This window comes from Sorghum bicolor, chromosome 2 (assembly GCF_000003195.3).
Source record: "Sorghum bicolor cultivar BTx623 chromosome 2, Sorghum_bicolor_NCBIv3, whole genome shotgun sequence".
Classification (NCBI taxonomy): Eukaryota; Viridiplantae; Streptophyta; class Magnoliopsida; order Poales; family Poaceae; genus Sorghum; species Sorghum bicolor.
The window spans coordinates 72,547,453-72,562,409 of record NC_012871.2 but is presented as its reverse complement, the minus strand read 5'-3'; the positions used below and the strand labels follow the sequence as shown (position 1 = coordinate 72,562,409).

The 14,957-nt window shown below is 42.1% G+C and overlaps 2 protein-coding genes and 1 long non-coding RNA gene across 3 annotated transcripts; all 3 read right to left on the bottom strand.

Moving 5' to 3' along the window:
* On the bottom strand, positions 1-4,097 carry LOC110432877 (RNA-binding protein 42). The gene is made up of 6 exons (XM_021453942.1): positions 3,459-4,097; positions 3,277-3,374; positions 1,544-1,640; positions 1,358-1,443; positions 1,192-1,279; positions 1-387 (listed from the first exon to the last, which is right to left on the bottom strand). Exons 1-5 carry the CDS (start codon positions 3,835-3,837, stop codon positions 1,226-1,228), a joined length of 714 nt encoding a protein of 237 aa, XP_021309617.1. The 5' UTR covers positions 3,838-4,097; the 3' UTR covers positions 1-387; positions 1,192-1,225.
* Positions 8,517-12,341, bottom strand: LOC8079003 (pentatricopeptide repeat-containing protein At1g26460, mitochondrial). The gene is made up of 7 exons (XM_002460925.2): positions 11,616-12,341; positions 10,644-10,860; positions 9,948-10,427; positions 9,489-9,695; positions 9,261-9,398; positions 9,006-9,192; positions 8,517-8,860 (listed from the first exon to the last, which is right to left on the bottom strand). The coding sequence occupies exons 1-6, from the start codon at positions 12,239-12,241 to the stop codon at positions 9,010-9,012; spliced, it is 1,851 nt and encodes a 616-aa protein (XP_002460970.1). The 5' UTR covers positions 12,242-12,341; the 3' UTR covers positions 8,517-8,860; positions 9,006-9,009.
* On the bottom strand, positions 13,249-14,542 carry LOC110432532. Its single transcript, XR_002449971.1, has 3 exons — positions 13,915-14,542; positions 13,761-13,823; positions 13,249-13,699 (listed from the first exon to the last, which is right to left on the bottom strand). It is a non-coding gene; the product is annotated as an uncharacterized LOC110432532 (long non-coding RNA).

Here is a 14,957-nt window from a genome sequence, read left to right as displayed (position 1 = left end):
TAGTCCAACACGTCATGTTATTACTTGTTGAAACCCAAATTGAAATTCCCATTTGGTTCTTGTTCAGCTCCCAACCAAGGAAGCCATCTAATAATGCCAACTTGCCAAGGCCTCGTTAGTCAGTAGCCATGACACAACTCCAACATCTCAAATGAGCACCATGTGAAGGTACTAGGGGGAACAGTAAAACGGAGCACAAGTTGCCTCGGGTGGCACTTAACGCTATGTTCACAAGCCCACAACCCCATCGACCAAAAGGCAGCTGCAGCTCGTTGCCAATTTCCATGAAACAACAGCCCTTGTGTGATTCCACCCCGAGTAGTGCAGAGAGTGAAGAGATTCCAGATTCCAGAAGTAGCATCTTTCGAAGGCAGCACCACAGCAGCACTGCATCACACACAACATATAAGATGGACAGGTCAATCCATGGTCATTTAAGCCATCCATCAGACCTCGGCAAATTGTATAATAACTACGTAGACAAAGGATCATCAGGTCAATCCATGGTCATTTAGATGGACAGGTTGTGTCTACGACCTAATTGCTCGTGTGGGAAGGACAACACATTTTTTCCTTTGATGCAACTTAGAGAGAAAGTGCAGTTCAAACCATAAAAAAACTTTGGGAGGCCAAGAAAAGTATAACTTTGACAGTAGCAATTAGTATGGCATGGGTGCAAGAAATTGGTGGTTAGCTGGCATAGTATATGGGCAGCATTACAGCATAGATGACAAGGATCATTTGATCAGTTAGAAACACCTGTTCTGAGGGCCTGATTTACATGGTAGATGAAAAAAAAACAGAGGGGAAAAAACAAAACATGACAAGGTGATCCAAAAAAAAGGCACAACTGGGGTGCCATAAGCATCACTTTCTTAATTTTATAGAGTCTACACAAAATCACTAGCTTAGCATATTCTTTGTATATATAGTAGGACTAACAATGGCAAACATGCTATATCATTATTGTGCATACCCATTATTTGCTATATGAAAAAGTTGCAAATGGCAAACCACAAGGTACATGCTGAGCCTATTGTTCAGCCCAAGAAAGCAAAGGTACAATTGCAGCATGTGCAAATGATACAACAATATATGGAGTTTGGAGGGGGGGACCACTACAAACCAATCATATTAAGCCACAGCATTTGTTTACAGCTAATCCAGCATGTAAACTGAGAAGGAACTTACCATGACCATGAGCTGGCCTTCACCCTCTATATCTCTACTTGTGAAGAATACTCTTCTTCAGAATTTTAGGCTTCCTATGGACATGATTCTGAAGGATGGAAAAGCATGGACAAAATTAGAGGACACACGAAGAGGAAAACACATAAAGAAGGAAATAGACAAGTACCTTTTGTCTTTCTAGAGCCTCAACATCTGTCCTCTCCTTCCAGTTACTCTTACGCAATTTAATAGGGCGGTTCCCAACATACTTTCCTGAAAGAAGTTTGTTCAAAAGTTACAAGGGGAACAGTCAACCAAAACATGCACATAAGTGGTAGCAACTGAATCTGCAGAACATATTAGAGATACAAACCATTCATCTCTTTTATTGCTGCAGCCAGGTCAGTAGGGTTTGAAAAGCTCACAAATCCATAACCTTTAGTTTTGCCAGTCCTCTTATCTCTAACAACCTGAAATAAAGAGTACAAAGGCAAATTAAGAATGTATAAAATCAAGAAATGCATGCCAAATGCTGCACATAATGACTGACATAAGCCTCGCTACTTATAACTCAGCATATGGATTTCTTTGTTTGTTAATCTCTTAGCTTCTCTCTGGTTTAGCACAACCAATTAGACAGAACTGACGAAAATTTTTCATTTTGTAACCAGAGGAAGTAGTGCAAGGCATGGTTTCAGCAACAAGCAACTTCCTATTTAAATGCTATGATGTGCATATCATAGTTCATACCTAAAGATTAGATAGTTGGACCTGATGTGTGCTACTGAAATAACCTAACCAGATTAATCATTTTGGGGTTTAGATTCAATAGCATCTCATGCAGGATGTAAACGTTCTCTTCCTCATGCACGCAGTAAAAGTTATCTACGTACAACCCTACATTAGTCATTTCAGGCAAGACTGCACATATACATTCCCATAGAATCTATCCTAAGCCATGAATTTGCCAATAAATGTTATCTACCTATGATAGCCATCACGGTTATCAAGGCAGTAAGGCGATGCGTGGCAACTGACTACTGCCTTACGCTTAAGCAAGTAAGGCGCAAGGCGAGGCAACACCTTAACAACTTAAGGAAAATTTGAAACAACAGCTCAGAGCAGTAAATGGTGAAGAAGAAAAGAAAAGGAAAAAAGAAAGGAGTAAGAAGTGGTCTGGCCCACCCAGCCCACCAGGCAGCCCATGTGCCCCTAACGACTTCATCTCTCTCTAATCCCTCTCTCTTGTAGGCTGCCGTAACTCTCTCCCAAATCCCTCTCTCCGTCTCTTGCTTCCCTCTCAACTGTTGGCCAGCGCTGATTGGGAGGCGGCCACGGCTTGCAGGCAGCTGCTCCTCGCGAAACTTGCTGTTCTTGAGGGGGAAGAAGACACAGGCGCATGGCTCGGCTGCGGGCAGGTAGGGGGCAACTTCCCACAGCAGCAGGGGGAATGCAGCGGCGCAGGCGAGCGAGCTGCGGCTTCCTATTCCTCTCCCGCTCTCCGCTCACTGGTTGGTCTCCCGCGCACCTGCTGGGTTTCTCCCGTGCGCTCACTCCCGCTGCAGGTGCCTTTTTCTCCCTCGCGCTTGCCCTCTTTCGTTTTTTTTCCTGCCGATTCTCTTTCCCGCCACCCAGAACAGAGGCTCCTCATATGGCTCCCACCACGCATGATTTGGCGCAAATCAGAGGCCAAAGCGACGATTTCTGGACACCACGATCGTAAGGCGGACGCCATATGAATCTAAGGTGAATTGTATGCTGTGTCGTCCCGCATGGAGCGCCTTGGCGCTTAAGCAACGACAAAGTGATGCCTTAATTACACTGATAGTCATTTCAGGTGAGACTATCTGGCTATCTGCATAACTTTTGACTTGTGAGGCAGAATTACATTGAATGATATTTCTACTACATATTAGACACGTCCAGCCATGCATACTATCAGCTAATGCCAGAATTAAAAGCCTGAGCATTTTAGTTAGCTTTATTCCATAAACTCTAAAAGAATTTGTGAGTTAACAAATTTAGAGAACCCGAGATACAATAATTTGGATCGTTGAACAAGTTTTGCTACAAACAAAGCTTTTTTGGATAAAAGGGGGTGTTTACCCTTGCCATGTTGAAGGATGGAAACCGTGAGAATGCTTTGGAGAGAACATCATCATTAACTTCGTTGCCTAGATCTCCACAGAAGAGCCGGTAGTCGTCTGCAAATTGTTAAGAGTTGAGACAACAAGGAAACGAAATAAGGGTGAACATAAAACAAAGGAAACTGGATTAATAAGTTATACTTTCGGGCCAGTCAGTGAGGGTAGGATCCTCCCAGGATTGTCCGGCAGCGCGGCGTGGAATGGGCTTCTTGCTGGTAGAGGGATCGGAGGGCCTGGCGTTAGCGGCGGCGGCGGGGTCGAGGACGTCGCTGGTGGCGATGGCAGCCTTGACACTCTGCAGCGCCTCGGGGGTGATGGTCTGCGCGTCCCGCTGGAAGAGCTGATGCGCCTGATGCAGCTGTTGCTGGTACTGCTGGTAGCTGTTCGCCGCCATAGGCGGCGGCATCTGCGGCGGCGGCTGGTGCTGCTGCAGATGGAAAGGGAGAGGGAAGTAGCTGGGCCCCGCCGGAGCCGAAGACGACGACCCAGGAGGCGGCGGGGGAGGAGGATTGACAGGCATGGCGGCGGATCGACTCGGGGACTGGCTCAGACGCTTCCGCCCGCGATCGAAACGTTAGGGTTTACTCGTCGCCCGTCAAGCGCTGCCGCCCGTGCCCTCACCCCTGCATCTATGCGCCTACCGCCGGCCTGCCCGCCTTCCGCTCGATCTTTCTGGCAAGCACGCGGCTAGGCTACGGATCTGTGTTTTTGGGGAGCAGAAGAAATTGAGATTGAGGGTGATGGTGATGGGATTGGGGATGTATTTGGAAACGCTCTTTTCGCATGTACTCCCGTCCCACGAGAAAATGTAAATCTGAAGTCAAAAGATCTTTTAAATTTGATCAAGTTTATATAAAATATTATATACAGTTACATCTCCAATCAAGTTTATTATAAAAATATATTTTATAATGAATCTAATGATACTTATTGTACATTATAAATAATAATACTTTTTCAATTATATTTAGTTAAAACTAAAAAATTTTGACTCCTGGAAATGCGAGGATCATATTCTTGTTAGGACATCGGGAGATGAAAGCTTGCTTCCGGGTTTACGCCTCTTTTCTTTATTAAGGCCTTGTTTAGTTGGGTGGTTGAATTTTTTTTAAGATACTGTATCAATTTCGTTTATATTTGATAATTAGTTGTTCAACCATAGATTAACTAGGCTTAAAAGATTTATCTTACGATTTATAGGCAAATTGTATAATTAGTTTATGTTTTCGTCTTTATTTAATGTTCAAGATTTGATGTAATGAGTAATCTCGAAAAAATTTTAAGTTTTGGAGGAAACTTCACAAAGATGAACTAGGACATAGAGCATACCTAACATTTAAAAAATCCCCTTTTTTAGATGGGTTTCAAGAAAAATGGTCCTTGTGTTTGTTTGTCATTTGCTACTTGTTATTGGTACCTAAAGTTGAAAACGGATGGAAACGAACGAAAAATTGTTCTATCGTTTTCATTTTCATATTTTTAGACGGAAACGGGATCGGAAGCCGGACAGCCGGGAGCGAAAACGGTAGCGGGATAAACGGTAATACGAAAACGGGTAAATACGATCAGAAAATAGACGGAAACGAGCGGTAAACGAAAACTTAAGCCGGAACATGTAAGCCGCATATGATGGCATGCTCACAAGTCACAAGTTTATAACAGCAATACAACAAGTGTTCACAAATAAAAATTGCAGTAGTCCACCAGCGCTCATACAAGTTGTGCTTATATTTTGGATTAAGGAAGCATGCTACAGCAACAGCAGTATTAGAAGAAGTCCAATACTTCTCAAAATTTTCACACCATTTATCTAGCAGCTCTTTTATCTCACAAAAACCTCTATAGAACATATTTGCAGTTGGATATGAAGAACCAGATGTAGACAGGGAGGGCCTGACACGGTGCTCGACGCAAATCGCGAATCTCGGCGTCGTGGTGCTTTGCGCCTGTGCCTAACTGCAGCTGCGGTAGTGCGACCTGCAGGCGCAGGGGATGGGGGAGTGCGGCGGCCACCGGACTACGGTGTTGTGCCGTGCGGCGGCCAGGGCCGAGCCGGAGCCGTCCAGGAGAAGGGGAGTGCGGAACGGAGGTCGTGGCTCAGCGTCGGGGCTCAGCTCGGCACAAGTCGGCAGGCAAGTTGTGGTCCGCGGTCGTGCTGGTGCTGGCGGCCTGGCGCTGCTGTGCGGTGCGGCGGCCAGGGAGGGGAGCGAGCGTGTGGTAGCCAGGGGAGGGGAGGCGAGCGTGCGGTAGCCAGGGGAGAGGAGCGAGCGTGCGGCGGCCAGGGGAGGGGAGGGGAGAGTGGCTGGCTGAGTGGGGTGCGGTGGCTAGGAAGATAAGGTTTTGCATTTTGGGCCTATTGGGCTTAGGAGTTGTGATGGCCTGCTGGGCTACCTTTCCCGGATATATGGAAAACGGGATGCAAAACGGGATATCCCGGTTAAAAACGGGATTCCGCAAATATGGACGGACAAAAGCTTCACCGTTTTCGATCCCGCTCCCGTTTCAATCCATCCCGTTTTCGGTCCCGTTTCCGTTTATCCCGTAAAAAACGAAAACGAACGGAAAAATACGGTATACGGTTGCGGACGAAACGTGATTTCTGCCGTCCATTTTCAACTTTATTAGTACCAGCTAAAGGGACGTCTATATCACTCTATCTGTCTGGTGTCTGGTAGTCTAGTCTAGATTTCCTCGATTCGGGAAGAGATCCACGTAAATCAGGCCCAGAACTTTAGCCCAAGGAAGAAATCTTCCTATGAAGCAATATTGGGCTCTAATGCAGCCCACTTCAAATATATGTCAAGTTACAACATGGACTGAAATTTTCTTAACTGGCGTGCTGGCCACTGTACCACAACCCTTAATCAATAACTTACTGTAGTTGCTAAAAGTTGAAAAATCAGCAATGAACGGTGAAAGCATCTCCAACAGTGCTACCTAAATGAGACTACCTAAATGTCCATTTGGGTAGCCACCCATTTTAATACTACCTAGATTTTGCTCTCCACTCTAGCAGTACTACCTAAAACTAGCTACCCATTTTTGTCTTAGCAGAGGATGACTTCTAGGTCCCACAATCAGAGCATGAATGGGAGAGAGAGAGGCGTGTGGGTGGAAGAGAAGATTTAGGTAGTGTCCTTGACCCAACAGGAATGGGTAGTGGAGAAGGAGATTTGGGTAGCCAACAAATCTGTTGGGTGGAATAGGTAGTCTGCTGGAGTGGATTTTTAGCCCTCCACTACTCAGATTGGAGATAGGTAGTCTATTTAGATAGTCTGCTGGAGATGCTCTGAGTTGCTAAAAGTTTGGGATGGACAGTCAGTTGTTAAAATTATATGCGGTGATGGATGGTCTGTTGCTATAACAATCAGTAGTGATTCTGTGTGTGAAATATATTCCATGTAGTTCCTTCTATAAGAAAAGTTTTGTGCATATATTAGTTTTAGTTAATGTTCTTAGGAGAGATGCTCTCGTACACTATATGAATGTGCAAACTTGCGATTTCAAGTTCACGTTTTTAGTTATTCGCAAAAAAAAAAGTTCACGTTTTTAGTTTTTCTTAAATACGACCCAACTGTATAGCAAAACTAATGTATCTAAAAGAAACAAAACGTCTTATAGTTTAAAACACAGAGAGTAACACAGTAGACTTTTGACGCCGTCCTAATTGAGAAAAAACCGTGTAGGCCATTTCTTTGATGGAAACCTAGAACCCTAAATCATATGTACTTAGCAGTTTTTTTTAATAAAAAAACGAAACAATGCACATCCGTAGTAGATTTGTAGATGGACTTTGACACAAAAGTTAAGATGCAAACACAACCTAAAAATCATACAAAAATATGTTAAATTCCATCTGAACCTAAGAATTTGTTATTTTAGTATAATTTTTAAAAATACAAACTTTTGATTTCAACTTTTGTGTGGAAGCACATTTATAGGTTAACTATGAATACTTTCAAGGCGAACGGAAGGGCAGCAACTGCAACTAGGCCTCAGCATAAACCTGCACGCCGAAAACAAGAACGGCTACCATTATTATCACAACTGAAACGGTCTGAAATTACTAATTTTGTGTCCTAAAATAAGTGTATTATGGCATGAAACAGAAGTAGAAAAAAAGTATCTTAGAGCATCTCCAACCGTTTGTCAAAATCCGTTTCTCAAATTTTATTGTTTGCCAACTCTCAAAATAATATGGAGAGAAAAAAATCTCATCTCCAACAGTTTGATAAATTTCGTTTCCAAAAACCCAAAACCCCGCTAACGAGCTAACGAAACGAAGAGAGCAACTCCAATAGTTTGGCAAAAATAACTTGGCAAATCTGGATATTTGGCAAGTGACTAAAACATATGGCAAGTCAAAAAATTAGTATCTCCAACAGTTTGTTATTTGAGCTTGGCAAAATTAGGCACAAGCACAAGCACACGCACATTTACGTGTTGCAGAGAACATTTTCATTGGTGAATTGTGATTGAAACAATTTTTGGTTCAAATATATTCGACCATGAGCTCTTGCATGAAATATGCACTTGCACCAGCTCCGAATGTGTGAATTTGAGTGTACTTGTGCTGATAGTCGTTTCATTATTGTTAATCATATGCTCGAATACATGGCCGATCACCTGGCAAAAAATGTCAGGTGTTGTTCCATCATGGCAAATCAATCATGAAGCTGCAACTTCTTGGCCTGACGTAGGCAGGGCAGAATCACCGATGCCAAGTGAACCGGAGCGCGCAAATATGCGTGTTCACTCGATGGATGTTAAGTGCGCAAATTTTGCCAAGTAAATTGCCAAACTATTAGACCATAGTTTTTTAAGTTTTGTTAAAAATCTAAGGATAGCAAGTGCTTTTGCCAAATTATTGGAGTTGCTCAACGAACGAAGAACCCCACTAAACGAACAAAAAACCCCATTAAGCATGAAGAAGGAAGACTGATGCCAAGAACAGACCATTAAGCATGAAGAAGGAAGACTGATGCCAAGAACAGAGCCCGACATATATTTACGCGTTAGACAGAGAGATATGTCAAGTTAGAAAAGATGAGAAATTAGGATGCCAAACTATTGAAGAGGATTTTTTCCCCATTTTGTTAAAAAAATTTATGGATGAGAAGTCATTTGCAAAACAGTTAGAGATGCTCTTAGGTGACGGTAAATTGCCAGTTTCCAATAAATTAGTGGACACCGTAGTCATTCACATAATTAAATTTTCATAAAGAATAAGCTGCGACCCAATCATCCCAGGACTTCTTCGTTAGTTACAAGTGTAAACAAAGCCAAAAACAGCTAGAAGTCACGTAAGAAGTGGGGGCATGCAGATGCTACAATTTTTATAAAAAAAAAAACAACTGACATTTTCAGATTTTCAAACAAACAAATAGTATGCCAGCCTTATTAGCAAGTCCTAGCATCAACCCTGCGAGCAAAAATGATGATTGAGAAACTGAAAATTGCTTAAGAATCCTGGTACATCCAAGTAATTTACACGCTACGATGTCCGTGCTCTCCAAACGGCCAGCAAACTCAGCACGAACTGCCTATCAAAATGAAAAGAACACCAGCGTCATATAAAGTCAGGAGAAACAGCCAGTAAAGCATAACTAGTAAGATGCCACACTATATGTCAGGGTGAAAACAGAACCACTACAAGGGGCGAAATCCAGTAGATGGACCAGTACTTACTGCTTCAGTACACAGGATTATATTCTATGCTATAAAGCATCTCTCTTCGATTCTCACCACCCAGTCGGTAGTTGAACTGCTTAGCCAGGGATTGGACTTTCTCGTCACTGTCAAAGTCTGATTCACGAGAGCACCGTCTTCGAACCTTCCTTAGGGTATCCTTGGAAGGAGTGAAGCCAGCATCAACCTGAACCAAACATAATTAGAGAAAAAGTTTCCATGTGAAAATGCATTTAAATTGTAGTTTGGACTAACCATCTCATCAATTATGGCAAGAGCAGCTTTTGGATCTTTGTTGGCAAGATGGGCATCGACAAGCAGGGAGTATGTTGTTGAATTTGGTTTAACACCAAGAGTTAATACATGCTGGAACACATTACATGCTTCTCCTGTCTGCAATACAAAAGGGCAAATGGATTTGAAGGAATTGTTGCATAACAAGTTAAAAAGAGGCCATAAATTTTATCATACAAATGGCGATACCTGTTTCAACTTTCCAAATGCACACAGAAGGGCATTGTATGAATGGATGTCAGGCGTGAGTTCAAATTTTTCCTTAATAGCCACAAAAGTTTCATAAGCTCGATTGATGTCCCAAATGTTTGCACACCCTAATATAACACAGTTGAGAGCAGAAACAGATTTGTATGGTGGATCTGCACGACTCAGATTCTCCAACTGAACATAAACCTGCAGAGAGGAATTTATGCGATTAGGTATTCCATCCTACTCCCTCCATTCCAATCGTAAGCCATTCTGGTTTTTCTATATACATAGCTTTTATTACATGTCTAGACATAATGTATATCTAGGTGTGTAGCAAAAGCTATGTATATAGAAAAACCAGAATGGCTTACATTTAGAACAGAGGGAGTACTTTGCAAAATAAAAGTACAAATGGCCATCTTGATGAATCATGTATAACAAGTGGCGTGAATATACCGAATCCAGTGTGGTAAAGCCATCTTTGCAGCAAGCAACAACAAGAGGATGCAAGGAAGTAAATGGTGAGAAGAGCTCTAAATCAATGTCCTCAGAGTTCCCATAGGCATTTTCAAATTCACGCAATGTACCAAAAGCCCTTTGAAGCTGGCCAATTGATGAATGGGCATATATCTTGGCAAGATATGTCTCTGGGGTGGGTGCCCTTTTCTGGCGCAGGGACTTCCGTAATAGCGACCAAGCAGCATTCAAGAGGTCAGTACTAAAAGTTCTGCCAGCAGCACTCAGAGCTGATATTACAAGACCTTCATTAACTGACAGCTGAACAGGAGGTTTAACATTCTCACCGCGAGCAATCCATTTTGCGAGAAATTCCAAAGCAAAAAGAGCTAATTTGCTATTGTTAGCTTCAAATGCAGCTTCTGCTATGTCAATGCACAAGGCCCATTGTGGACACAAAACTTTGTTCTTATCAGTTGTCTGGAACCAAAAAAAAAAGACAGAATCATAAACAAGGCAGACAGATATTTTTCAAGTTGACATAAACATGCAAAAGTTTATATTCCAAAAATGAGAATGCCAAAGGTTCAAAGGTGCATAACCAAAAAAAAAATAACACTGAGAACTGAGACCAGCTGCAATTAACAATCCCAAATAACTCAGGTCCACTAGATTAAGCATTCCAATAATATGTACCTTGCATTTCTCTATAATTGATGTCAACGTGTCCAACCTCCCGGATCTCATACATGCTCGGATATAATCAGTGTAAACAGTTAGTGATAGCGTGTAGCCTGATTTAAGAATCAGATCCAAATACTTCAGAGATGAGTCAACAAGGTTCTGTCTAATAAGCAGGCCTACAACCAAATTGTAGGATTCATCATCTGGAAATGTTCCTGTTTGCAGCATCCTGATTTCAACAAATAGAGAATCATTTCATAGTAAAATGTAATGTTGACCTTGAAACAACAAGTTTTGGTACGAATTAGACTTAGGAATACAAGAAATTTAATGTGTATAAAAAACCTTTCCAATACTACCTTTGTTATATCAATGCTGCACATATTTCTTTAAGAAGTAAACTACAGAAGTGTAGATAAGACCAGTTTCTGTAATTAAAAACCAAACTAAAAGGCACTTTAATAAGTAAGGATACACTATGCAATGTAAAGGATACAGAGTTCCTATTGACCACACATCAAAAATCCACAATATAGAGGAAGCCAATTTTCATAGAACCTCATGATCAACAACCTCCACACATCCATAAAAACAAAATGCAAAACCAAACGACATCAAGCATGAGAGATCACAATATCTCCATTTCCCATCATTATGTGTGTCAATCCAAATTATATGCAGACCATTTCATGTAACTTAGGTCAAGCTATCAATCTATATTAGCCTAACATACCAATATCCAAAGTAAAACAGGTTAACTATGCAAGTAATCACATCAGACTAGGCAACAGTCATCGGAATCAACCACATCCCAGTATCACAAAAGATAACTCAACACTGTAATCCATAGGTTCCTAGCAGATACTTGTATGGTCATACCATTATAGGTCCACACCTAAACTAGGTGCCGGAACAGAAGTCAGAATGCCTTATCCAGTGCACTTGGCAACGACAATTCCGCCCATACAAGAATAGCGCACTCACCGTTCAATGAGCTTCTCGGCGCCCTCGGACTCCTGCCCGGCGACCATGCTCTTGAGCACGAGGTTGTACGATGCAGTGTTGGGCTCGAGCTCGAACTCGCGCATGTGGTCGGCGAGATCGAGCATCTCGTGCGGCAGGGCCCCCGACATGAGGTTAGCGCGGAGGTAGTGATTGAAGAGGTCGACGTCGGGGTGGTTGGGCTTCCCCGTGGTGGCGTCGAGGGAGCGCACCCAGTGGTCGAACAGATGCTTGATGTCCTCCCACCGCTGCTCCGCCATATACTTGGCGAACGTCTCCTTGAGCCCCGCGGCGTTGGGCGTATCGTAGAAGGCGGCCATGCGGTGCTCCGCCCCGAAGGCGCCGCCGGCGAGGACGGTGGGCAGAAGCGAGGAGGGCGGGTTGGCGGCGGCGGGGTTGCGCCAGTTCTGGCTGTAGAAGGGGCTCCCCGTGCTGGGGTTTGGGGGGAGTGGGGCGGGGTCGGGGGCGCCGGCGGTCGGGTCAGGAGACAGCTCCGGCTGCTGGGGCAGCGCGCGGGAGGAGGAGATCGCGGCGCGGAGGAGGAGGAGGTGGGGGTTGCGGTTGTGGCGTAGAAGGAGCGAGGTGGCCGCCGCCGCAGCAGCAGCCATGGCGGCGAGGGATTAGGGTTTTAGTGGGGTGGTGGGGGGAGTGGCGGAGCGAGGGAGAAGACGGCGGCTGAGATCTTGAGATGAGCGGGTGTGATGGGGTCACGAATGGAAGAGCCGAGTGCGGAGTTGAAGTGGAGGGTGCTTTCCGTAATTTGGGTACTGTCAGTGACCATGCTCAAGCTCAACGTGAAAATCTAGGCCTCTTTGAAACGCAAAAACACTTCAAAAAATACTTAGGTGTTGTTTGGATGCAGTCGGTTTCACATCAATTCACATGCGTTGGTGTGGGTTGGAGTGGAACTTAAACTAAATTCCACCTCAATCCACTCGAACACATATGGATCGAGGTGAATCCAAACAAAGCTTCAGCTTATTTTTTTTTTACAGGAAACACGAAAAATTCTGGTGTTGAGGATCCTAGTTTCAAAATCAAAACTTTCAATGTTCAAAAAAAATCAAAACTTTCACATTTAAGCTCCCTTTAAAACACGGGATTTTTTATTTATGTGTTTTTTAAAATAAATAGACTTATTCCTATAAATTTCTACTTTTCTTAAAAAGTGAACTGATTTATGTATTATTTCTATATAATTTTGTGAAATTGTTCTGCGTTCCCCTTGCAAATACACCTTCACGAGTTTATATCAGTATTCAAAACATCTCGGAAATAACCGAATTAATATCCACACTCAAAACATTTCAAAATAAACCGAATTAATGGGCTCCTTTGGATTTGTTGTTCATCCAAGAACATATTCATTCTTTACATAGCGGGATCAGCTTGTGGGTTTTTTTTTTCCTTTTCTTTTCTTTTTTACAACAAGCTTGTGGTTGTTACGCCGTGAAATGTTGCACGTTGCAACTTGCACCGCCCGCTTGATCTTTTTGTCTTCTCAAATATACTAGGTAGCGTGCCCGTGCGTTGCTACGGGATAACTAACAATTTGTACTAAAAACACATAGATCACACGATAAGATAACAATACTGTAAAAAATAAATAGCAATATTAAAATAATATTTAATTCAAAAAGTAAAGTTTGTGAAATTAAAAGTCATAAAGAGCCCGATGTCGCAGGCTCACAAACTCTACTTTATAGACATGTGTGCAACTGGCGGCAGCCATACGATGGACAATCAAAGCTGCAGTGGTCAGCATCAGCAGAGAAGTTAGAGAGCAGAACCTTGCTATTCAGAAAAGAGCTCATTGAATAAAAAATCTATATGGCCAAAAAAAAGATACACACTATAACTCTTACTCTTACTCTCCACACAGTCTTCAGTTGGCATGCAAGTACCTAAACAATAACACTCACTCGTCTAGTATAACCATATGCAATGGCTTTTCGTAAAATTAGAGAGTTTAGTAGTAGTCGACAGTAGTATTGCCACTGCTTGCCTTCTCCACCGAGTGCTCCTCCTTGTCTGATTCAATTTTCAGCACGGCTTGCCTCCAGACTCTAGTAACAAACACATGAGAATACACTTTTACACAGCTAGTAACAAACACATGAGAAGTACCTCTCTGAAGCTCCTCATCGACTTTGTGACCATTAGCCGCCTCCACATCTATCTTAGCAGTCACTTCATCGATACCAAAAAGGACAAAATCACACAACAAAAATAAGAATTTCCTAACAGGTCTCACTTTGGCATGGCAAAATATCAAACATACTTTTCTGGTCGCTCACGAAGGTGTCCCTGAGGTGGCTCTCCCTCACAAGTGAGTCGTGGAAAGAGGTTGTTTTCTTGTTATGAGAACTGGTTGTGCCTTGTTATTGTCTTTCAGTTTTCCACTACCATTAAGATCCATTGCTTTCATGTCAGCTTTCAGAAACCTCATATAGCTGCAATAATTTGAAAATACATTGGCAGTCCACGGAAATAAGTTATTTAAATCTGACATCCTATGAACGATTATATAGATAGGCTATGAACCAAGGTTATCCATACAACTTAAACAGATCATCATATGTAGGATAACTCTGAAAATAAATTAAGACGAATCAGACAAATATAATTATTTAATATTTAATGTTTGTTTATTACCAACTTTAGGATTACAGCAGACATGCACATCTTTATACGAAAATATGTAATAGAAAAATTTAAAAATAGCATACCAATTTCATATCAAATTCATCGTATTAACCGATTCCACAAAAGTTCAATTGCCAAATATGTATCTTGTGTTTTAAATATATTATCATAAACAGGCTGAGCTTTTTCCAAATTTGCTAGTATTGTTCAGCAGGTGCATCACCTATAAGTAGAACATAAAAACCACCAACCATATAACGATAATTAACCTGTAAGGATTAACTTAGCTTGATGGTATTGAGACTAACAATGGCTATTGAGCTTCACTGTTTTCTAGACAAAAAATACAAAACACTTTAGAACCACAGGCATCATACTTAGAAAAGAAAAGACTAAGTTTTTGCTATAAAATACTACATTGTAGATTACTTAAAAGATAAAGACAACATCTTACAATGCAATATATAGGCAAAAGACCATGATAAATATCATTAAGATGATGAAGCAACAAATAACCACACAAATGATTCTATATATAGGTGATGTATCATCTGGTTTTAAAAAAAGGTGATGTATTATCTTAGTCTAGAAATTTAGCATTACATAATGAAATTGGATATCACTTTTATGTGCCCTAGCTAGAGATTAGCAGTTAAATCAAGTGAAGATCACACTCTA